This window comes from Manacus candei, unplaced genomic scaffold (genome assembly GCF_025592945.1).
Source record: "Manacus candei isolate 608988 ecotype Guabito, Panama unplaced genomic scaffold, ASM2559294v1 h1tg000082l, whole genome shotgun sequence".
In the NCBI taxonomy this organism is placed as follows: domain Eukaryota; kingdom Metazoa; phylum Chordata; class Aves; order Passeriformes; family Pipridae; genus Manacus; species Manacus candei.
In genome coordinates this window covers 1,705,013-1,730,462 of record NW_026138130.1, presented here as the reverse complement: position 1 = coordinate 1,730,462, position 25,450 = coordinate 1,705,013, and the positions used below count along the sequence as shown (strand labels likewise).

The 25,450-nt window shown below is 35.6% G+C and overlaps 1 protein-coding gene across 9 annotated transcripts in view; it reads left to right on the top strand.

The window, feature by feature from the left end:
* Positions 1–25,450, top strand: part of CACNA2D3 (calcium voltage-gated channel auxiliary subunit alpha2delta 3) — a 482,761-nt gene that overhangs the window by 348,231 nt on the left and 109,080 nt on the right. For 8 of the 9 annotated variants that reach the window (XR_007908333.1, XM_051811537.1, XM_051811536.1 and 5 more), the window contains one exon: positions 17,535–17,552. The exons of the other annotated variant lie outside the window; for it this stretch is intronic. Coding sequence is in view for 7 of the 8 variants with exons in the window: in XM_051811537.1 (XP_051667497.1) it covers positions 17,535–17,552 (18 nt within the window). In the remaining variant the exon portion in view is untranslated. The remainder of the gene's footprint in view (positions 1–17,534; positions 17,553–25,450) is intronic. 9 annotated transcript variants of the gene reach the window in all.

Below are 25,450 nucleotides of genomic sequence, written 5' to 3'. Positions count from 1 at the left end.
TGCATGATAAAGCATTTAATAATGACTTGTGGCAAATAATGAAGAATAAGGAACAAAAATGTTGTGGTAGAAACACTCATTGTGCATCTGATTTCTGTTGCTGGTATGTGCTAACTCAGTGTAAGAATTGAGACTTTATATCTTTATTCTACAAGCAAATAATTCAACATTACTGAACTTTAGCAGATATTTATACATTGTAATTATGTAGAAAATAATGAAACAAACATGAGTTACAGAACAATTTCAAAATTTATGACCACTGAACCTGCATTTTTTAATAATCAAAAAATAGACATTCAACAGAAATTAATTATATCGAGTAACCATTTTTTCTCTGTTTTAAAACATGTCAATGAATATGTCAGCATAAACACAAAGATTGACAAGAACCAGTCTTTCCAGTGTAGAAAGGAGTCAACTGTGATATCTTGGGGAAGAATATTGAGAAGATTCTGCCTTTTAAATGGGTGATGTGCTAAAATAATTGTCATAAATGTCCAATTTTTACTTGACATCCTTGTGAAACAGAGTTGAAGCACAACTTTTTATTATGCAGTGACTGAGCTCTCATGATACTTTTGTAGAATTCGTGGTAAATCATCAGATTTGCAGGTGAAGATTGTTCATTTCCATGGGTTGGTCTGAAATAGATTTTTTATCTATTTTTTTTTCTCATTAGGTTTCCTTTGTCCCAGTTAAAATATTTTGGTTTGTAAATTACCCATAGAACAAGACTTTTCAGTGAATGTCTGTCATTTAGTGTAAGTGATGCCAGTTATTCAATATAATACAAATTATGACATGACAGCTGGCATGGTTGATTCTTTCTGTTTTAAATTTTTGCTTTTTTGAAGGTGGGGCAAGGTGGGAGAATCTCATCAGCTTCACTTTGATATTTGGGTTTTTTTGTTTGTTTGGAGCCTGTGATGTTTCTAGAAGGTTCAGTTTTAAATCAATGCAAAACTGTAGTAGGAAAAAAAAAAACCAAACCCTGGGAATAGAGCTTTTACTTCATTTTCACAGTTGTTTAGGCCTTTCCTGTTCTTCAGTTGTGGCCATGAGTAATGTAACAAAAATAGTAAAACTGCAGTTATGAAGGAGAAACAAAAAGTTAATTGCTTTAGGGGGAATTAACTTATCTCTCTTTCCTTTTTTTTTTATTTTTAATAACATATTAATCCAGTCTCCCCTTTGTTCTCTCTCTTTTATTGAAACATAAGATGAGATGAACAGAAACTGTGGGTTATTATTGTGCCTTCAGGGAATCCCATGAAATGGGGAGATGACCAGGAGAATCTTGTTCTCATTCACTTCTTTTTTTTCAAATGCTTGAAGTAATCAGTGTGTGTATACGATGAAGGGAGTTTGTGTATTTGCTAGAGAGAGTGGCAGGCAGAGACTCATGAAAGGGACATCTTAGAGCAACTCTCCTTTGCCCATGAACCATGCATTGAAAGTGTGGCAAACAAAATCTTCCTCCTTTCTCAACACCAAGGCCTCCTCTTACCTACCAACAAAGTACAAAATGCTGTTTCAGAATTATTTTTACACATTTACTCTTTCTGTTGTCTGTTAATCTATATTTTTTCTCTTTGTAGGGACAAAAATACTCATAAAAGTTAGTCTAATTTTCACTGATTCTCCTGTAGGTTATGGAAAGGCTAAGGAAAATTAACAAATTAATGTTGTGTGAAATACTAAGTGAATGCAGCAAGGGTTAATAAATGCAAATGAATTTAAGAACAGTAGAGGGAGTGAGGAGTGGGAATCTTTCCTGAGAAAACAGGATAAGAAAAGACAATGGAGCTGTTACAATCTTGAATAATGGAACTGTTTAAATCCATACAAAAGGTCTTTTGCTGCAGTCAAAATACTTCCAGGTTCTTCTCTTTATGTTTTATTGTTTTCTTACTCTCTTTACTAAACTAATGTCACTATACACACACATACATATACACACACACTCATGTACATACTCACATGCACACACATATTTTAAGGGTCTGAAAACTCCATTCAGTACCCTAATGGGTTGGATGCTATAAGAAAAGATTTTAAAATGAAATACTGTGATCTACTTAGTTGCAAACTACCTTACTCCTGCCTCCTTCGTTGTTCTTCCCTCAAAAAATGCCCCAAAACTGTCAGAGATGAAGGGATACGATAAATTAGGGTAGTCACATACAAAACTCTTGGAATAGCAATGTAGGGAACCTTGTAACACATGAGATGTGCTTCTGCCTCAGCTATTTTCAGAGACAGGTTCCCTGGCCATCTCTGTCTTGGCATTGGAAGTGCCATTTAAATAGTCCCCTCCATCCCAGAACATCTGGATTTTCACAGCCAGTTTGAGTCCTTACTCCTCTGTGGCTGCTACTTGAATCATTCCATGTTAGAAGTATTAGTGCATTTCCAGATAACTTAAATGTTCTTATCACCCAACTGTGTCCAAGCAGCCATGGCTGCATTCTCAGGGCTGTAATCAGTGTCACTGTGCCCTAACAGCATGGAATATACTTCCCTGTTCCCTTCTCAGCAAATATCAGAGCTAATTGGCCAGCTGTGCTGTTTCTGAGCAAGCAACATTAGGCTGGAACATACTGGGATCCAGATAGAAAGAAGCTGGACAGGAATAGTCTTAGGACACAAAACATTTCCCTTGTTGCCCCAGACTGTTCTCATCCAATATTTGTCCAGGACAAAGTCATCTGTGAATGCCAGAAGTTAGGTCATTTAAGTGTTTGATACCATTTAGGAATATTCCCAGAAGAATTTTGCTACTAAAACAAGGCATTTAATTCTTGTGTCTGTTCACCTTTCCTGTAAGAGGATGTCTGCAAAATGTTCATACAGCTGCCTCTTCAGCCTGGCTTTGACATTCTTGAGAAAGCTTCACATACTGAAAGAAAAAAGTGCAGCCTTTATGGGAGTGGAAATCTCTGGCAAGGCATCATATGCAGAATATGTAACATGGAGCAACCTGGATGGACATCAGGGCTGTGCTGCCTTTGACACCGTCAGGATCCCACTGCTGATAGATGGTGGGATTACAAAGCAATGAGATTAGGCCTCTCTGGATGACTCCTTGTTTCACAGGCATCTGAACTGTCTTCTCTTTTTCTGCCCTCAGACTTTGTTCTCTCCCCAGTGTTTCCTGTCTTTCTGAAGAGGTATCCAGGCAGCTCCTATGGTCATTTTTAGTCACCCTTCCATCAGGAAAATTGCTGGGCATCAGAATGTTCAAGGGAAGTAATGCATAGAGGTAGTCTCTTGGGATTGTGGGTAATCATTTAAAGAGCACAGAAACCTTCAACTCACTCTTATGGTCACATCTGGAATGTGAAGAAACATTGCTTCTTTTGCTGCAGGAAATAAAACAAAGACTGGTCTGGCCCCCGAGTTCCCCCTGTTTAAAAGCCTGTGATTGAGAATCTGTTTATTGGGGTGTACAATTTGACCTACTTGGATCTTTGTTGACTCTTCCTGGTGAATTTTGTTTCTCATAAGTGTACCTGAATATATTCTCTGGATCTAATGTACCATTGAGTTCATCTCCTTCAGGCTATTAGTTTCAAGCTGTGAGCAGATTCAGGCACAAATTACCACGTTGGCTCTGTTCAGTTTCCAACTGGAGGATTTCTTTGCATAAAAAGAGCAAATTACTATTTGATTGAATATTTTGAGATGACTGTCTGGTGCTCCAGAATGTAAGAGTTCATTTAAAAAAAACAGTGTTCTGAGTCATTACAGGTCATGATTCGTCATAATATGAATGGTGAGTGCTTTTGCTCAGTGTTGAAGTACTATATCTTGATTCTTCATTTGCTTTATCCCCACCCTCTCACAGACATATACATTCAGTTATGGATTTTAGTTCGATTTTGGTTCAGTTCTTCAATTGATGTTATATACATATATATATTTTATATATATATAGACATATACACACCTCATTTCTTTCTTTTTTTGAAGGAGGTGTTTTTTGGAAATATTTCCTGACCAAGACACTGATGCTGTGCTAGTAAGGCAACCTGCCCAAGAATCTTATTTTCCCTTAATGGGGGCAGTAAATTGAGATAGCTCCACTGAACCACAGCCTTTACTATTTCTGAACTGCTTATGATGGATGTTACAATTACATTATTGCATATACGATCAAAAAAACCTTCAATGTTCATCTTCATTCTTAAAAAAAAAAAATTAAGTACTATGTGGGCATAGTTGGGTTCAGGTTCTTTGCAGAAATACAGGAGGAAGTATAGGAAGCTCATACCTCTCAAATAGCTGTCACATGAGAATCCAGATGTTTTCTGTATGGAAATTCAAATTCTGGGATACAATTCCTTTGAACAAAGGATGAATTCCGAACCCATTCCCGAGAGGCAAGGGAAGCTGTGTACATGGTCCTATGTATAATGTACAGAGTTATAACAGAAAGTCCTACAGACTGAGAGCTATTATTCTGGCATTTTTTCTATCCAGGACCTTCTGCTGAGGTATAAAAATGCTGATTAGTACTTCTTCCATTCACACAGTTTTATTTGTGTTCAGTGCACAGAAGAGCTTTTATGAAGTAACAAAAATAAAATAGTACACCATTTCCACTAGCTTCTATTACCAGAGATATCTTCAAATACTTTTGGTGGCGCAAATTAATTGTGCTGTTTTAATAAGTGAGTGTAATTAGCATTTCTGTCACAGTAAAAGGTTCCCTGAGCCTCTATTTCAAAAAATAATTTCTAGATTGTAGTACTGGTATGCATTAAAATGCATCAGAGTGTTCAGAATGTTCACATACATTTACAATAAGTAAATATTGGTAATCACTGCAGAACTGAATGTCAGGAAATGTCATTAATCAGCAGCTGGGATAAGAAAATTTACACACAGACAGTAATTTTTAAATTTGTTTTTTTGTAATACTTTAAGAACTAGAAATCTATGTTGCTTTTTTCTCAATCCCACTTTGGGTTTGGTTACATGCTCTAACCCTCCCTTTGTGGCCAGCATCCCTTAATCTCTAAGAATTTACAACTCTTTATCAGAGACTGTCATCACCTCCAACTGCCTCTGAGGTTCCCATGAGAATTTCCTTTTCTTGCTTTGACATTTGAGTGAATTGGGTTGGGGAAGAAAAATCCCATGCATGGATATCAGACCTTCCATCAGGTAGGTTTGTTTGTGAAATAAGGTTCTTCAAGCTCTGCTTTGTCTCCTACAGATCTGCAGTAGTCTTTTGAAGGCTCTGATATGGGAGTAAAGTAGAAAGTAGCCCAGGCAATGCCTTCTTATCAGTACTTCAGTTTGGATTAATTTTCCTGAAAGAGTACAACACTTCTGCCCATTTCATCCTTTTCGAAGCTTGTACAGGAACGGGGCTGCAGTTTGAAGTTGCAGCAGTTACAATCTGCTGTATCTGCACTGGGACCTTGTAGATCTGGGACAGTGCTTGAGACATTAACAGTGCTGGTCAGTGCAGCTACCTGTGCACACAGTAAAAACACATTATGCACATATTTGTAGGAAGGCGCAACAGCCCTTTATGCCAATGATTAGTGTGCTGTCTGTGGTAATCCTTGTTGACAGTCTAATAAAAAAAAAACATTTGAGCTATGACTTTGGAGTTCTCTGGCCCAAAATTTCTAGTTGCCATAATTAACTACCCTCGTTTTCTCCTAAACAGTTCTAATCTGTTTGTTTTACTGCTGGATCTAGAATAAATGAATTATCATTAAACACATGAACTGTTTCAAATTCAGTAAGATCTGTGTCAACTGTCAAAACATAATGAGTGCTCAAAATAGTAAATGAATTAACCTCTCAACTGAATAGAATTAATGCACTCTCATTGCCTTTCAGATGCACCTCAAAATAACAATGGATGTTGTTCTTTTATGTTAGAAAATGCACATCTGATGTACCAGCACTGGCAGCAGGGTGCTAATCAGTGCAAGGGATGTTGTGCTATTTATATTTGTGCTCAGACCCCATGTTCACACACAAGTACAAGAGTCTTGGTGCAATGTGTCCCAGTAAAACACACAAATTGAGATCTCTGAAATGAAAATTGGGGCATGCACAGGAAAATAAAGTCCATAATCACCTAGTGGGAATATGGATACTTTAAATAAGAATGATTAGTGCATTGTTCCATGCATACAGTACATACAGATAAGGGTATCACTTATGCATGTATATGTACATATAAATGTCTATCTTTCGGGTTTTTAAGTAAACTCCTTCATTTGATAAATTACATGTTTGTGTTACTCCTCTACTAATGCTGGAACTTTTGGTATTAGGACAATTTTCAATGATTGCATTAAGCAAAGAATATTACTACAGGGAGCTAATTGCTAGTTGTCAAAGTCACTAGAAAAACTGTTGTAAGGAAACAGCAATACTTAGTTTAATGAATTAACACTTTTCATGTGTATTGCTCTGTATGGTATTTACACTATAAAATGCTATATGTGATACATCAAAAAGATGTTTAAAACATCAAAAACAAAAACAAAAGTCCTGCACTTAAAGAGGAACGTAAAATTTCCTGCTGGGGATGTGGAACATGGAATGCCATCTGTATTATATGGCACTGAGAAAACTGATTATGTTTGGACCTCTATTTCATAGCAGATGGGTTCATTAAATTTAATAGCCTCCAGAGCCTTTAGAAACAGTGTTAAAAACATGTGGAACATGCTGAGACACTTCACTTCTTGCCCCACAGTCATTATAACTCTGGCACAGACTATAAATATTACAGTACTTTATTTCCATTGAATCGGATTAGTATGATGATTATTTTTCCTAGTGTACTCTTACATGAGAAATGCAGAATGCAAATTTGTCTTCCTCAAACTTTGAGGTATGCAGTTGATGTCTTTAAAAGCGTTTTACAGTTCTTTGCACTTGGAGGCTTTTATATAGAACTTATTTTTATCTTCTTCCTGCGACATCAGCAAGCAGCTGTAATTCCACAGCAAAGCTGGGCCTTAAGCAGCTCTGTTCCCAGTGTGGTGCAAATAAGACAAGCATAAGGTTAAACCATAGAAGGGAAATCAGGGGAGTGTTACATCTTGGCTTTTAATATTGCTTCTCCTTTCTAGTATTTTATTATTTTATATGATAGGGTAACTACAGTTTGACCTTGGTCTCTGTTCATCTTTTATCGCTGGATCAAAAAGAGATTAAGTATCTAATTTTGAATCAGATTAGTTCCTGTGGAAACATTGCTTTGAATAAAGTAAAATCTCACCTTTTTGAAATATTCTCAGAACTCAATAGCTAAAACAATATTTTACCATTTACTTTTCCGTGTTAAATGATGTTTCAAATGAAAACAAGGAAGTTTTACCATGTTTAAGTGCTTTGACATCTGTCTAACGTTCTTCCACATCTTCATTTACATGTTCTGATGTTTAAACTAAATTACTGTTTTAACAAATTTTGTCATATTTGATTGCTTTTTTTTTAAATACCCCAGTTTTCCAATAACCATATCAGCTTGCTCTTGTACAATGTGATTATCTTCCATTTGCAATTCCTTTTCTGCAGAATGCTCTGACTATCCACATTGTCTTTTACTGTTTTTCTAAGGTCACTCTTGTGTTTAAGTTGTACTGACCATTTCAATGTGGATTTTCTCTTTCTTCAACTCCAGTTTTGCTACTGACCGTTGCTGATGTTATTATCAACACCTGTGAATTTTAATAAACCACTGAAGTCCTCCTACTAGATGATGTTTGATGACAGGATTAAATAACAATACCTTCCTCATATCATTTACATTCAAATAGATCAAATCACCAGTTGCTTAGGAAGGGCAGAGAGTGTAAGGACATAGTAAGACAGGATAGGACAATGCAATAAGTGATTATTGGTATTTAGGACAGTATATAGCACCAAGGTGTCTGTAGGTCCTGCATCCTCCTTCTGACCCTTGTTGTAGACAGGTCTCACAATTTCTAACTTGAAGTCAGCTGGGACCTCCCTGGCTAGCAAGGACTGCTGACAAATGATTGAAAGTACCTTCTTATATGAAAACTGATGGGGTGCATTTGAAAAAGAATCAATAGAACTACAGGTGTCAGTAGATTTTACCTGCTGGATGATCTCCCACTGGCTACTATATGCAAATTACAAAGAATTGCCCTACTGTTGATTTTGATTAACAGGCATATTCATGGCAAAAGGGTTTTGGTCTCATTTGCAGACACCTGCACACTGGAGATAGAGCAGCTTGGGACCATTTTCAGCTGTGATCTGCCAATGCCACACAGCGCCTTTGATTAAGGGGAGAGACAATGCTTTCCATTTCCATCGTGTTTCATAGGGAATTTTCTTGTTTTACTGTGACACAGAAATAAGATCAAAAGGTGATAAGTCACTAAGTAGAGAAAGAATTTGTTTCTAGATTCCTTTGTGTTATGGTGGATCCAATATTTAGGAGGACATGTCTATACTGAGTGAAAATAACTACCTAAAGGCATTCACAACTAATAACTGTTTGTCCATCTTTGATCTTACTGCCTTCATTCTGAGTGAAATTGAGTTAATTATAATGAATTGTAGCTATTTTGTCAGATATATTACTTTTTTCCGGCCTGTTTTTGTCTTCAGTTTTCGCATAACAGATATTTTAGGGTAAATGCTAATGTAGGAAAGCAGTGAATTTAGTATAATGTACTTAATCCCATCCTTTGATCTCATCTTTGTCATTCTTTGACTTTCTGGAAGAAAGAAGGCAGTGAAGATGAAATATAATTTATCTGCACTGCTAGAGTAAAACCCTGCAATAATAAGAAAGACTTATTAAATTATTGGTGCTCTACTTTGTTTTATCATGTAGTTTAAAAATAATGCTTCCAAAAGCTAGAGACTTAAACCTGCCTTCTGATCTGGTCCATCTCTATTGGAGATCAAATCAGTTGCTTTGTTTATGCATGAGAACCTGAAACCACATGTTCCTAATTTGGAAACCACATGGTGGTCACCTTGCTACTAGAGTGTAGTATTTTAGCATATTGTTAATTTATTTCCAAAATACACATTGGGCATTTGATTCTCAAATTTTTGTGTAAAAACACAATTTTTATGGAGATTTGTTCCTGGTTTCAAGGGTTATGCCTCCTTCCCTCACAAAGTAAAGCAGCACTTTAACATGTCTATCTGAGCTCAACTCCTGCGCTTCATGCAGTATTTTTATGCAGTGTTTTTGCACACAATTTGTTCCTTCTTTTTCTTTCTGCTTCATCTGAACTTTTGCAATGTGCCAAGACAGACCCAGCGGTTTTTTGCCCTTTCAAAGGCAAATGGATAAACAAGAGAAAAGGTGATTATCTGAGAAACAGAATGAAGCTTTTTGAAAGCTTTGAAGCTTTTAGTTTACTTGTTGTGCATAAGCTGCCTTTCCTGCTGCTTTCTAGTGCCCTTGCTCTATTATCATATCCATGGATTTCTTCCTCTCAGCAAATGAAATTGTCCTAAGATTTTGTTCATTCTTTCTTCCTTTAAAATGCATTTGCTGTTGTTTATCAGCTCAAATAATCTCATGAGCGTATGGTATCTATCTCATTATGCCCTCCAGCAAACTACTCCATACAGAGCAGTTCTGGGCCATTGGTTACTACATTACCTTCAAGGTGTTTTGTACTAGCTAAATATGAAATCTCTCCAAGAGTTTTGCTCATTCAGAAGCACTAAATGGAAAAAAAAATAGGAAAAAATATAAAATATAGTGATGTATTTGTTAGGCAAGTAAGCAGATCACTCCCTCTATAAAGATGTTCAGTATTTTAATTCTAAAAGATAATTGGTTCCAGCACTTAAGAGTCCTGTACTGGTTCCAGTCTTTGCATCAAACTTCTAGAATCAGCTACATGAATTCAAAATATTTTTGGAATTACTTGTTTCTAAGTAATTAAGCAAAAGAGTAAGTCCCATTATTTGCAACCTCCCCTCCCCTAAACTCAGCCCTATTTTTCTTTGCTGTGATATTTCTAGAATCTTTTGCATCACAGATTGGTGTTCTTACATGATCAATTTAGTCCTCTAGTTATCAAAAGCAGATAGATTACCTTTATTGTATGTACAGTCTTATTGATGAGTTTCTCACTGATAAGTTTTTCCCTATGCCTGATTCTTCTAGTCTTGTTCTTGTATATTGAACTTCAGTCATCTGAAGTCAATTAATTATTTCCTATCTTCCCCCTTTGTTTAAGTTTTAAACATTTCACAGTAGTTTTGCAGGTGCCTTACTTTGTCCTGGTATTAGCCAAAGCTTTCTCTTTTCAAATAGAAGTTCATTGATTTCATCATAAAGTAAAAAGATCAATAACTGACATAAAAAGAAGCTTAAATGAAAATAATGGAAAGCAAATTCATATGGAATTAAATATTGTAAATAAGTTCTACCAGCCCACTGATGTCAGGGCAGGGGTTTTTTATGAATATTTTTATTATTAACCCTATATCCTTGATACAAAATTATATATAAACTTTATTATGGGTCATTTTTTCCTTCAGACCTGTAAATAGTGTCCCCTGCAAATGAGAAAATGTTTGCTTCTCCAGGGAACTGCTGGACATCAAGTAACTTACTGTCTGTTTCTTCGTTTCATGTTCTGTTGTCACAGTCCAAACTGCTCTGATCTTAAATGGTGCTGTTTACATGTCACAGAGTAAATGGCAGCAAAGGATTCTTCTTCCATATTAAAAGCAAGATCCACAAGGTTACACTGAATTCCTGGTTGTATTGTGCCTAACACAAATTTTCAGGTCGTAAAAACCTTTCGTCGTGGTTGATTCCTTCACTCCCGCGAGGTTGTGAGCTACAGCAAGGGAGAAATGACTCTGGGGTTTCTAAGTTGTACCCCTAAAATGCACAGATAGTTTGTGACAGTAAGGGAGAGGGACAGAGAATAAGGGAATGGAAGAGGAGCCTTGATACCCCCCCTGGTGCTTCTGGCAGAGCAGCACTCTGGATGCACAATAAAAATGGCACTCTGTGAAAAAAAGATGGGAGAAAAGGGTAGTTTGGGATAATTCAACTATACATGCTCTTACAGCAGTTCCCATTTTAGACCATGTTGGATGATTAAAACTGTTTTAAAAGTACAGTTCCATTCAATACAATCACAGTAATGCTAGAAATCACAAACACAGTTAATAAATCTAATTTTTAGAAGACATTCTGGCTTGCTTTACACGTTCATTAGATCAAATGCACTTTCATCTATCCTCAGAAAGGGGTTGTCTTTAGATGTTGGTCTCACATTGATATGTAGAGCAAGATTTAATATAATGCAAGATCAAAACCCCACTAAACTCATTGCAGGATTCTCATTGATCTAATAGGTACTGCATGAGGATCTTGTTTGGTTTGGCTTTGAGGCCAGTATGGATTGTATTGTGGGAGAAAGAGGATGTGTGTTTAGATCCTAAGAGTATTTATGATTAAGAAATGATTTTTCTTTTCCTAGAAGGACAGTCAAAGAACTTACTCTTTTTCCAAATGTGAAAGGGCATTTATGTGAGAAGAGATGAATAAACAAATATGTGTATATGCACTTATCTTCTGAGGTTGATTCTTTTTTCCTTCCTTTTCTTCCCTCCTTTCCTCTCCTGGTAACTCAGAAAAAATCTTTACAGTATAAAGGGCTTGCTTAGGTTTTTTTCACTGAAATACAAGTGTGATTTTTTTTTTTTCTTTCCAGCTCTTTTTTTACTCCAAAGCAGTTATTTTTCATTTAGTAGAACTATTTCTCTGGGAAGGATTCTCATGCTATTATCTATCGTCCTTCTAACAGCCTTTCTAAACATCTCATTTAGAAATAATTAGCATTAGTAATAATTAAAATGCCACTATCTGTCCTCTAGAGGTGGTACAAAAGTATTAAGGAGAAAGAGCCTCACCATATAATTTGATACTGTTTTACATCTCACAAAATGTAATGTCCACAAGTATGTTGAAAGTTTCTACACAAAGTCAGAGAGCAGATGCAGACAGATATGACTTAGTTGACTGTTTGAAAAGTTGAGCACATTTAGATTTTTTTTTTGTCTTGATGTTTCTCATTTTAAAAACAAGATTGTTAGACAGTGTATTAGAAATTCTTTAGTCATTTATATTATTAAGCAGTTAATTTATTTTAGAAAATGTGTAAAATGTTCAAAAGGTGGAGCCATTTTGTTAAAAAGATGTTAAGTACATGTAATTCGTTAGTATGCTCAACCTGATACCTTTGCACCTCTTGTGTTTTCATATTTCACAAGAGCTAACTTCTTTCTTCTCTGTCATTTTTAGGAATCCTTTTTAAAGACAGAACCAGAATTGTAGTTTTCATTTATATTTTATGACTCTCTTCTCCATAGCAACATTTAGATTTCCTCTGATGGGCGTACTTTGCATGCAGTGCACAGTCTATCCTTGACTAAAATGCTGTAGTTTCTGAAAAATATGTGATAGCTCAGTAAAACAATGACGTGAACAAAGAAGGATTTGCTGTTAAATCCCTTGAAAATTCAAGTGCATTTTCCTTAGAGATGTCAGCCCAGTGAGGTGCAGGTTAATGTCATACTTTTAATATTTATACTGAAACCTTAACATCAGGAATGTCCCAGTAGGAGGCTGAATTTTATTTCTTCATCTGTGTGTGCATGTAATCATCTGTGATGCCTGTAGTATATGGTTCTAGAAAGGGGGGAATAAGTGCATAGATTGTAAAAGAAAAATCACCAAAATCATAATATTTAAATGCTGTATCTTATAGCAACTGTATCTTAAGCTGTATCTTAAGCTGTATCTTAAGCAAGCAAATTTTAAAGCAGAAAGTTTACATTTACTGTTAAAAACTAAGAGTGTGAATATTCTTTCTATTCTCTCCCAAGTTTTTTTGCCTTTTATGGGAAGAGCTGGGAAAACCTACCTGGTAATGTATGAAGTGCTTTGCATTTCTGCATTTGCCACAGCACTTCATATCCTGAAAGTGTATTTTTAAAAAGTAAAAGTTCTAACCCATACATCCAGTGCCAAATTCGGAGTCAATATGTGACATGAACAGGATGAGTCTGAACATTGCAAACATCGTAAATGTAGCGATGACTTGAGGTTAAATTTAGTGCAGCTCCGGAAGTATTTACAGAAATGGCTGTACTATCAAAACCATATTCAGACTTGTTGATTATTTACTGACATGTTTGTAGTTAATTCCTATTGATTTTTATCGTATCTGATTGTGAAACAATCAAGTCCATAGGGCTGTCAGCATTTTTCTGTGACTGGTGACATTTAAAAGCTTGGCAGGAGAATAGGTCTGTTGAAACTAGGTCAGTGAATGTAAGATAAGAGTTACTTTTTTATTTTTCAATGCTTTAACATAAGTACATTGCAATAATATATTTTTTTATAGTGATAACTTTGTGCAATTATTGGAAAAATAGAAAGGGGAAAGTTAATTTCAAGATGATATATGCTATTTTTATTTCTTTAGTAATAGAAGACAATTTTCTGATATAAGAAACTGTTGAGTGTAGTTTAGTCTTGCAAAAGATTTGGGTTTTGCTATTCTTCAAAAAAACATAAGGTCGAATTCTGATCCAACAGAAGAGTAGCTCTATAAATCTAATATGTTTTCCTTTAAGACTTTTAGACATGGTTGAAAATCTATGACATACATAGTGTTTTGAACAAATTGTTGAAACAGCTATAAAAGATTTTAAAAGTGTATGGCTTTTTCTTTTGGAATTATCACTAAAACACAAAATCAGTCTTGATGAACTTATTTTGTTAAGGATGAAAGGAGACAGACTTTTACGAGACATTTATCAGAACTCCTGGTCCTATAACATACTCCTCCTGCTTCTAAAGACAGTATTTCAGATCTCTCTGTGGTCTTGTGTGCTGCACTCATATTGGCCTCACAGTATCTGATCCAAACAATAGTGCAAAATCCTTGCTGTTGGATCCCTTTGCCTGTCTAGGGTTGTTTTACCATGTTAGAAGTGACTGTGATTGTTCTTTTTCTGATAATACCAAACACATTTCCATGAAGAGCTGGAAACAATACTAGATTATTTGCAAATGTGGACAGCATGACACTGTGTGCAACGATGGTATTGAAAAACCTCCTGCAGTTGTTTATTCTGTGTTACATTGTGTGACAGGACCCCAAGTTGACCTGAATTTGGAAGTGGAATTCTCAACATGTCTTACTGGCATCAGGCATATTGTGAACCTCAGGGGGCTTGCAGTTTCTGAGGAGTAATGTTTTAAAATCCAAAAGAGAATAGGAAAATGTGAGACAGCAAATGGCCAGGCTTCCTCCCTGCATCTCTGCCCCATCATGTGTATTCCTCAGAGACAGTCACCAGAGGGAGGAAGAGACACTACTAGAAAACAAATAGGAACAGGAGGTACTTTGGTATGGTTGGAGCTGAATAAAACCACTGAAAGGGCAGAATTTATCATGGGTATAAGTAGAATAGAAAGACCTGCAGTGCTTCAGGGCCAGGGAAAGATCACACAGTTTATTGCAAAACTGCCTCTTAGCAGTGTGTAAAGCAAACCACAGGAATCAGAGGTACCCACTGGGTTTTACACAGAGACAGGCAGTTTTTAGACTATCCAATAAAGGGTCAGACCAGAGGACTATTACTATTATTGTTAGGAAAATTATTTGTTTCCTATGGCCTCCCAGAAGGGGTAATGTCAGACAAACCTCCACAGTTTATTTCAAAGGAATTTGTAGCAATTATTAAAGTGAATTGCTGACATATAGGATCTTGCAACAGCCAAGTTTCAAATCAGCAGTAGAATGAAGATTTATCTCACTTGAACAAAGACAGATTTTTTTTTTTTTTTTTTTTTTTAAGGAAAAGACAGTGAACCTGGATTTTGAAGCTTAGGTGAAAAGTTTCAAGCCCAGGAAAAAGCATGATGGAATGTAGATCTTGTGTGCTGGCCTTATTATTCTTAATCAAGGTTGTGACTACTAATATTTCAGAACAAGGAAGTATTCTTGATTTTATAAGAGGTTATATAAATTCAGCAATAGATAATACAGATCTCTAATTTGTAAATGCTTATCAATGTGCTCTTGAACATAATCTGAGTAAAAGCAATAGGGATGTTTTCATATGCAAAAGTGTGTAGCATCTAGTGTTTGTGGTAATTATTAATAGGAAATCCTCACTTGCATTCCATCTGACTGTAACTCCCTCACATGGCCAAACTTGACCAAATTGTATTTATCTGAAGGGATGTGCTTAAATAGGAGTAAAGTCAAGTTCTGAAAGGAAGTAGTAAAAATTACATCGAAGAGTAATTAATATTTGCATAAGAATTTAACATAAACTTGAGGTCCCAATAGAGCCTTGTGTGTGTGCATGCATTTGTGTTTTGGCTTTTTTTGTTTGTTCAGGTTTTTAATTCTTTTGTTCACACACCACAAAGCCCCTACACCCCTTTCTTTGAACCTCTCTCCCCTGTCTGGGACCATCAACTTTCCAATTTAGTTTGAATGTTATCTTCAAATAAGAATTTTTGCAATGATACTTCTGTACCTAACATTATATGTGCTGCATTGGCTGCCTTGACTGCACTTGACATAGTCTTTGGTGGAAGATGGCATACAAATTAGCTCCTTATGAAAACATGTGAGTTTGATATGTCTAGTGGGCTTGGGGAAACCATGGAGTTCTTCAGGATTTATTCCCAATTTGGGGGTTTGGACATCATTCTTCACTGCACCTGTCTTTATCTCAGATGCCAATGAAAAGATGCTTGTAATTTTTCCATGTATTTAAGAAGAAGATGGCATTAACAAAAAAAACCCCACAAAACCAAAACCCCCACAAAAAAGTGTTATAGAGCAAACTGGTTTCATTGCTATAATAGCAAATTAAAATAAATCATGTTGCAACAATCTTCTTTTGTCTGAATGTAAAAAAGAAGAAACTTCCACTTCTCAGAGTTGAAGTAGTTAACCAAGTAAAAAACTAATAAGTAGTTAAACTTTAAAGAAAGGCTTTAAAGTGCTCTAACCTGTTATACCGGATTTAGATCAAGTGTTTACAGTTCAGAGATATCTGTACTTTCTGCAGCAACCCTCGTATATGGTTCAATGTCATCAATTATTAAAAACCCCGGGCTTTTAAAGAAACACATAGAGGTTATACTTTAATGTGATCATGGTTTTGTATTTTACTATTGGATTGCTGAAGTTTTGGGATGACAGAATTTTACTTGCAGCAATTGTCCCTGCCATAAATTATGTTACATTTTATATTGTGAAAACAGAGAAATTGTGGCTGGTTGCTCCCAGTGTTTGTGGATTAGAGATCATGTGACAGTTCCCTTTTGTGATGTAGTCTGATGTGGATATCTGCTTTTAGCAGAGGACCCCGTGGAAGTTGGTTTTTTTCTCTGTTTAATTCAGAGCAAGGACAAAAGGTCAGTCAGAAGCTCACTAGAGATCTTGAAGGTCTTTTTTGCATTTGGCATCGATTCACCTGCCTGTTTCTGTGTTCAGCTGATGCTTGTAAAGAACAATTTGTATGAGAAAAACAAATTTTCTGAGAAGGTGGATTTAGCACAAGGCTAAGTTACTGTATATGGTGCATTTCTCTACAAGTATGAAGTAGGAAGAGAAGAATTCAGAAAAAGGGAAAACTGTATTGGGCCTATAATACTTTGGTTTTCTGACTTCCTCCCCTGCAATGGGTTTTCTTTTTTCTAAAGTGAAAACAGAACCCATCCTTCAACTCTTGATAACCAAGGTATTTTATGTGTAATGGAGTCTCCTGCCTGCTCTCCCTGCCTTTCTACGTGAGTTGTTGCTTACAGTAAATACTGTGCATACAGTCAGGGTTGTCTAAGAGCAACCTTGTCTAAGAACAATCTTGTCTAAGAACATCTGTGTGATATAAATATGCATATATGCATAAACACTTATCTTTTATTTGCATATATGGACATATAATCATACTTGTCTTTACAGCACAGAAATGTATTGTTCTATGCATAATGTATTGTATATTATGCATATATTATAACATGTTTACATAAGCAGTTACTAACTTTTTCTTACCATTTTGTTTTTCTTTCCTCTGTTATGGAGAATATAGCCTTCTACTTTAATATGATAATCTGCTCTTGATGTCCATGTCATTTAAAACTAAAGCTGTCTTTATATTGAATTATATTTGTGTGCAGGAAGATGGAACTACTTCGCAGTTCATGTGTGATACCATATCTGATGAGAAAATAGTCCCTCTCTTAGTGTTGTGATATTTAACAAATTGCATGGTGCTTTTGTGATACCTAGTAGAGAAGCTGTCAACTCATAAACTCAATTAAAAAGCCCTCAATAAGTTAAATCAATTGACAGTGTAAACCTGATTCCTCTAGTTTCTTTCCTCTATACTTTGTTTTGTATTATGCTTATGATTTTATTAATACAACAGCTAAAGTAGCTGTTCAAATTAATTTAGTATATAATGATTGCTTGTTCTGTTTTGTTGTTTTCCAGCTCCCTCAGGCTCAAAAGGTAAAATATTTTAATCCAATCTTAGTCATTCAAAGGAGTCACCAGTCCTTCATGTTGCCATGGTGGTGTGAGTGTGGTACAGCAGTGATCAGTGAAACAGTTCACTGTGAGGGGCTCTGGACTGGGCTGCAGGAAGGGAGCTCCCATCCAGCCCAGCTGAGGAACCTACTGAGAGCAGCTCCTCAAATATATGAGCTATTTTAACATGATAGGCATCTAGTAGCCTACAACTTTGAAACAACAGGGAGGCTATTTTATCAACAATTTGAAATAATAGTAAGGATTACAAAATATAAACCCACCCCATTACTCCATGTGAAACATCTCTGGATCATTTTGTCTCCTCAGAACCCGTGGTATAGCTGGTACCCTTTCACTGATCCCCACTGTATCTATCAGCACACCTCTGAACACATTCAACATTTGACTTCTCTAATAGGTTGCATAGTTTTCGTGCTCTTGCCTTTCAACCACTTCTGCATCGATATGGTATGATAGCAGAGCCACCACTGCACATCATGATAGCACAGTGATTGTGGCAAAGTTGAAGGATTGCTTGATGCCTGTTGCATCATCCTTATATATTTCACAAATATAATTAAAGCTTCCAGAAGCTAGAAAATGTAGATGATGTTTTGTGGTGTTGGTAAAAAATATTAAAATGAAAAAAGGAATGGAATATGCTGGGAAATTGCAATACTTACTTGTCCAAATCATTCTTATTGTTCTTGGTAACGTACCTTTAATAAGGAGACACAGCAATTAATCAGATAAACATCGTTGATAAATTATGACAAAAGTTCAGTAGTTAATGAAAGCTATAGGTGAAATGATCTTCAGTGAATAGCTTTCAAAGAATGGTGAGGGCCTCCATGGAAATCAGAACTTAACTCATCATTAACTAACTTTTTAGTTTAAAAAGCAAGAAATATGATATGGGAGCTTTTATTTTTATGATGCTATGTATATTCGAAATTTTCTTGTTCATGGAGCTCAGAAAATTCTATTACAAATCTGCAGCTAATATGCTGTTTTGTGACACTGGGCTGTGTCTGTAGTTTGTTCTTGTTTTGATAGTTGCAGAACATGGTACCAAAAAATGTTGCTTTTTTTTTTTTTTTCTTCTGGAAATAGATGGTTTAAAGAAATATTTTGTTTACAACTTCCAGGAAAAGTAGAAGGACTCAAAGAGTTGCTAGACTGGCTAACTTTGGCTTTCTCATATTCACCTGCTTGTCTAAATGTTTGTGCCAAATGCTTCTCTTAAGTTTGCAGAAAGAAGAGAGAGTGAGGCTATAATGTGCTGGTTCAGAATGATACAACCAGTCAGGCTGTTTACCAGATTGTGTCATGTAGTACTGTATTATCTATTTTGCTGTCCACAATTCTGAGCTATTAAATAATATTTTGGTACAAATTACTAAAGTTCAAGGGTAGTGAGAAAGCACACAGTTTTCATAGAAGGTAAAAAATGCTGGAATTTGGAGTACTTATTCCTTGAGCAAACTAATGCAGAGCTAAAACCACATATTGTGTACATGCCTTCAAAACTGGTGAATTGTTCTAACTGACTGTGGACTGCTTTAGTGCAGAAAAAGAGGAAAGGGGTGGGAAGGAAGGAATGGGATGAGGAGGGAGGACAGACACATGTAATTCCCAAGGGCTTTTGATAACTTCAGGCAAGAAATATTCCTTTTTATAAGCATGGCCTGACAGCTTATGAACAAAATTAGAGAATCTCTTGCTCTCTGCAAGGTGAAGGGAAGCAGCACAGCTGATGCATGCCTTTATGAATGACTTAGTCACTGGTGTACATGTTTTGCCATATGGTGTCTGAACTTGTACTGTATTTTTGTTGGAATCTATGTATCATCCTGCAAATGTTTTCTCTATAAACATTTCAAACAGTCATGTCTCTCTAAACATGTTCACTTTAATCTTTGAGTGATCTGAAAGAAAAATGTGGCATTTCAAGTTTACCTTTACTATTTTATATCCATTATAAATAGTTCATCATCTTGATGAAATGTGTTATGTCTTATGTGTGAAAGACTTTGGCTACAGTCTTTTCAGTGTTTAGTCAATGTTCTGTGGTGATTAGCTATTGATTTTGAAGACCTGTAGGTTCTCAACCAGCAGTTAAATAACAATTAAAACTGTGACCGTTATGCTCTCTGCTCCAAGTCAAACCGTTGCAAATTCAGAATGAGGAGTTTGAGGTGGATATGTCTCTTGTACCATGATATTTGTCTTGAAAAGATCTTTGTGATATATCCTACACTTAAAATAAGAAATAATACAGAACCAAAATGAAAGCCAACAAAAAAACCCTCACCATAATTTCAGGCAATAGAGATGCTGATTTACTGTGGTTATGCAGCTCTCAGGACAAAATATATCTAGGAAGAGCTAATGTATCTGAAAGAAAGAACCACTACCAGACAAATGAAACAAATTCATTTGAATTTTACTTGTCCTCTATGTTGCTTTTCTGCATGTTTTTAGGTAGCCATCCCACAGGGCTGTGAAAATAGCAGTAAAATAAACTAATAACTCAAATGTATCAATTTTCAGATTTGGTTTCCAAAATGACCTTTATCTTTGAAATGCTTAGGAAAAACAGCTTTTTGTATTCATCAAAGAGGAAAAGCTATTCTTCCTTAATAGTTAAAAGAGGTGTTTTGTTTCCTAGTAGGAAAGCTTTACTTGCTTTCTTGAGCAAACACAGCAGGAGTCAAAAGCTGTTGCTCTACTCCTGCTGTGATGTTTTGTTCTACTTTGCTTGAGTGAAGAGGTAGAAGTGAATAAATTAGGCACACAAATCAGAAACAAGTGGTGGTGTTTAGGAACATTTAGGATTTTTTTAAAATTATTCTCTCATGAATGAAATCATATTTCCTCCATATAAAAATGTTTTGATGATATTTGTTGCCAAAAAGTTCCTGACAGCTTTCTTCTCTCCTTCTGTGTTATCCCTTAACTTCTGTAAGTAGTGCTGTGCCCTCCTTTTATCTTGATGCTATCATCTCTCAGCTATTTGGGAGCATCATTTATCATTTCCTGCATCGTTTACCTTATACTTTGAAGAGTTGAATTAACTGTCACTGGGAATAGAAAATAGAAAATTTGCAAAGCTGCTATTTCGTTGAAGTGCATGACTAGTGATTTTAGCATTTTTATAAAATGATAGTAGTTGAACCTAATGAAGTACAAAATAATCATAAACAGTTTGATTTAGCATTCCTTTGGATCTGTTTCCTGCTGATGAGATGCTGTTGTCTCTCAGTTTCATACTGTATATAGTGATCCATTCAGAAAACCATGTTAAAATTTTCACTTACGTGTTAATTACAATCTTAAATTTAGTTTCCAAACTTCTCTCTAACATTCCTCAACAAGCAAGCTGACTTTTCATAACGTTTTTGAGTCAGCAGTTTATGAACTCTTAGTAACTATTTTGCAATATGAGAGTTTTTCTTGGCGTTTCATTTCTGTGTGCTAAACCTGGAAATGACTCTTTAACTTAATACACCCACACAGGTTCCTGTATTGTCTCAGGCCATAATTTAAATCTGTGCCAAAATAATAGTTACTCCTTATTCCTTTACTCTGTATAAAACACCAATGTGTGTCATTATAGTTGCACAGCCCTCCCCAAACAGTTGTTCAGGTGCCTCCCTTAACCCTGCTTAATTCTTTGATTCAGAATATTAGATCTAATTTTAAGTCCTCCAGGTATAATGGCCATGGGGTCTTTTCTGCATTTCAACCTGTTGGTGATTTGATTAAACAGAGCTCCTGTTGTGAGATGCTGAAAAATCAACTAGGAACACTGTAGATCCAGGGAGATTAGAATTCAAAAGAATATTATTGGCCTAGAGATTATTCTATGAGAAAATTTGGGCATTGCTGTGGTTATTTGATAGTTTCCATGAATCAGAATTGGTGGGAGATTAATTTGACTTTACATGACACTGTTTGCTGCAACAGATACCCTGTTCTGTGGAAATGCACTACAATTATTGCAATCCCATATGAGTGCAAAAATGAAGAATATGTCAAGCGAGAGAAAAATTTGCATAAAAAATTGTCTCACTTTGTTTTGCTAAGCATTGTTTAAATTGGGAAATGAAAACTGCATAAAATTAGCACTACAGAACAGTCCTGCTAAGATTTTCTAATATATATCATAGACATAATAAATCCAAATTAAAAGTATTTTTTTAAGCTTCAGATCTCATATTTACTTGGATGAATATTTGTTTCATCTGGTGAAATTTGATGAAAAATTTTAGAAACCCTGTCACAAGTTGTGGTTGTCTAAAACACAAAGTCTAAACTCTGAATGATACTAGAAAGTATATGAGGTTTAGATCTCAAAATTTATTTCCTTTCTGTGATTATACTTCTAAAATCAGCAATAAAAAGTAGAATTGCCCCATCAAATCTGCCTTTTATTTAAACCAATTTGTTTATTGTTTACTTCGGTGGGGGTTTTTTGTTTTTATTTTTTTTTATTTGTAAGTAAAAATTAGGGTATGTGTATTTTTAACACATATAAAACCACCATTTCTTAGTCAACAAAAGTGAGACAGTATTGCATAATGACTTAAAACAAAGGTCAGGAGTCTAAGAAAAGGTCATGGGCTTCATTATAATAATTGCATGATATATGTAAATAGGAATAACAAGGTATTAGCAGTGATGGATATGGATGCTACTGACTCTGTGTCAGAAACTCTGGACAACCTCCTGTAAGTCTTCTTGACTATACACCCCTAAGGAAAATGTTTCAGGGATGCATTTCGAATTCCTCTTTCTGTAAAGGAAACACCTAAGGAAATGGATATTCTTTCCTGTATATGCATTTCTGGAGTAATTCCAGAGCCTGCCTTAGTCTTTATCCTGGGAATGGATGCTAGTGCTGGATGGGAGGCTAAACTTTAAGGGGCTCACTCTAAGAGGATCTTCTTTATTTGTTGTTGCTGGAAATCTGTTTGGGGTTGGTCTGAGGGGAAGGTAACCCTCTACAGCAGAAGAATTAAAAGATGTAGAAGTTAAATCTCCTTCCAGAAGGAATTTTTCTCCAATTATGAAACTATTACAGCTAGGCATTACAGGTCTGTGACTTTCTCAGAGAGTAAGTTCTGTTTCTTTACTCTAAACACCCAAGAGACATTTAGCCTGGGAATGCGTTTTTCCTCATTCTTGAGATTTTTTTTTTTATAGGTTTGTTATTGTTTGCTCAGCATTTTATCAGATTGAGTGTCCATGGCCCTTGTACAGTTTTCTGCCTAAAACTGTTACCACTGCATTTTTTCAATAGAGCAACTTCCTGTGGCAGATCACTGGTGCTGTTTCTTTCATTCATCATTTCAGATGATGAATGTCGTGATAACTTACCAAATCCTAGGATCTAGCTGAAATCTGTGTTTTTCTTTGGGGGTCTAGTTTTACTTTCTCTTGCCAATGTGATCCAAAGTAGTAATTCTGAGACAAAACATACTGGTGCAAGTTGGACAAGCTACAAGAACTTATTTTTTTTGCAGTGCTATTAGATGAACATTTGAGAAATGAATATTCCATAGCATAATTCATTCCAACTTCAAATTGACCGCCCTCAAGCACTGAAGTACATGTATTTTTACTCTACCATGGTAATTCCATGGTTTAGAGAGCCATAGGAATAATAATAATTAAACTACTTTTGTTTATTTGAGGGTATCTTTCCAGACTTGAAGGAATAAGAAACATCTGAGATGCCGTACAGTTCAATAGTCTCCCATGTGCATGAATCCACACAGATTTAATATTTCACTGATCAGAATTCCCATAAATTCTTATTTAATTAATTTGAAATTTTTGTAGGTTTATTATCCAGTCAAACACTGTCAAATAATTGGCATTTTGAGGCTAATGTTGCCCTGTATTTTTCTTGTAATGATGGTTCTTCTTAAATGGTGGCAGATGTCTTCTTAAATATTCTCTCACCTGACAAAAGAGGTCTACTACTTTGACTCATGATGTAAAAGAGGTGGGAATAGCTTCTACTAAGGGCAAAAAAGAAGGAAAATGAAAATATGAGGTAGAAAAAAAAAATCCTTAAAAATATTTCCTCTAAAAAATGTTTGACTACAGTGCTTTTTTTTTCCCCAAGCTTACAAAATTCTTTTCTATGACTTTGACTTTGTGGTGTCCAATGATAAGTTTGGGAATCATAATGAATGTTTACATTTTCTTTTTGAGAAAAAACATTCAGTCATTCAGAGACTTTATAATTATTTACTGTTTGTGATAGTTAACATTTTTCATTGTGTTAACTTCTAATTAAATGATGATTAAAATAAAAATCCTAGCCAGTCCTGAGGATATCAGTGTTTGCTCTGAATATAACTAATATGAGCTGAAACTTTATCAGTGATTAGAGCATATATTAGTGGTTTGAGGTTTTTTTCCTCAGAATCACTAAATTTTTCATACACTTGCATGAACTGTTAGAACTCTGCTACATGTAAGAAATTGTCAGACTTGAAAAGCAACAATGCAAAATACCTAGATCATGACTTCCTTTGGATTTTTTTAATGGACTCTAGCATTAATTGTCTTAGCAGAAATACCCAGTGGCTAACATTCTACTGTTTCAAAGTATTTCTGCCAAAATGTCATTGCCCAGGGAATCAAGCTCCTCCCCAGCAGATAATTCTTCACTATCTAACAATTTTTGTGAAGCAAATGCTGCAACTTGAGTTGGTGACTCAGTAAAACACTGCAAATTTGAGTCATTACTCAGCCACTTATTTGCTGACTCCACTTATGGTAGTGGCCAACAACCTGTTCATCTGCCAAACTAACAAAAAATCAGACAGGCTGGATTATACAATTGCAATTCTATAGAAGTGATTGCAGCAACCAACTCTAGTTGGTACTTGTAGATATCTCTCATAATTACAGGGCAATCACTCTTGCATGCCCCCACAATTAGTTTTGAGAGTTAGTGAGCTATTCTTTTAGAATTTCCAAGGAACTCCAGTGTGTGTGGGGGGGTTTCGCTATTTAAAGAATTTCAAATACCCTAAAATTCTACTGACAGTCCCTTGGCTGCATCCTATCCATTAAATTGTTTCCAGTGATCTCTTGAGAGTGAGTGGACTCATAAAATAATACTGTTCTGATACTTGACAAATACATGATGTCAGAGAAGAACAACCCTGGGCAATCATATAAAATCTCTAAATGCTCCAAAATATCACCCCATAATCAGCAGAATGCTTTTTCATTCCCTGGTGTGTGTGAGTTTGGGACTATTGACTGTGATACCTCAGAAGGCTTCTCTCCATACTAATCATGTCAGTGTGCTTGACTGTACTACTCTGGCCAAGGAGAGTCAATTCTTACAGTAATTTGGCAACATTTGAGTTTCAAGTCCAACCTTTGAACTCCCAATGTTTTGCCAAGTTTTTGATTTTGAGTTTTTTTTTGCTTAGTAACTTACTATTCTTCTGTAATAGATCAAGTTTTATATTGGGGCTGGAAATATCTCTTCTTATTACCAAGGAAAACAAAACAAAGAAAAAGGAAACACAATCATAAGTTGGTTCCATCTCATATCCCTAGTGATTCCTTATTGGATGTAAACTTTCTTGACTCAACCCCATTTGTGTTCCTGTCTGATGTCTGCAAACATTCCTTCTCACCATAAAATAATGCCCTGCTTCAACAACTATACTTATTTGGGAAATTGAGATCCTGCTGAAGTAGGTTGGGAGCTGCAAGTCAAGAAATTTTCTAGATTTTATTTGTCTGATTTGTTATTGTGAAATATGCTTCATGAGCTATCTTTATCATTACAAATTACTTGTTTCCTGAAAATATGGGGAGCTAATAGCTGTTGCTTTGTT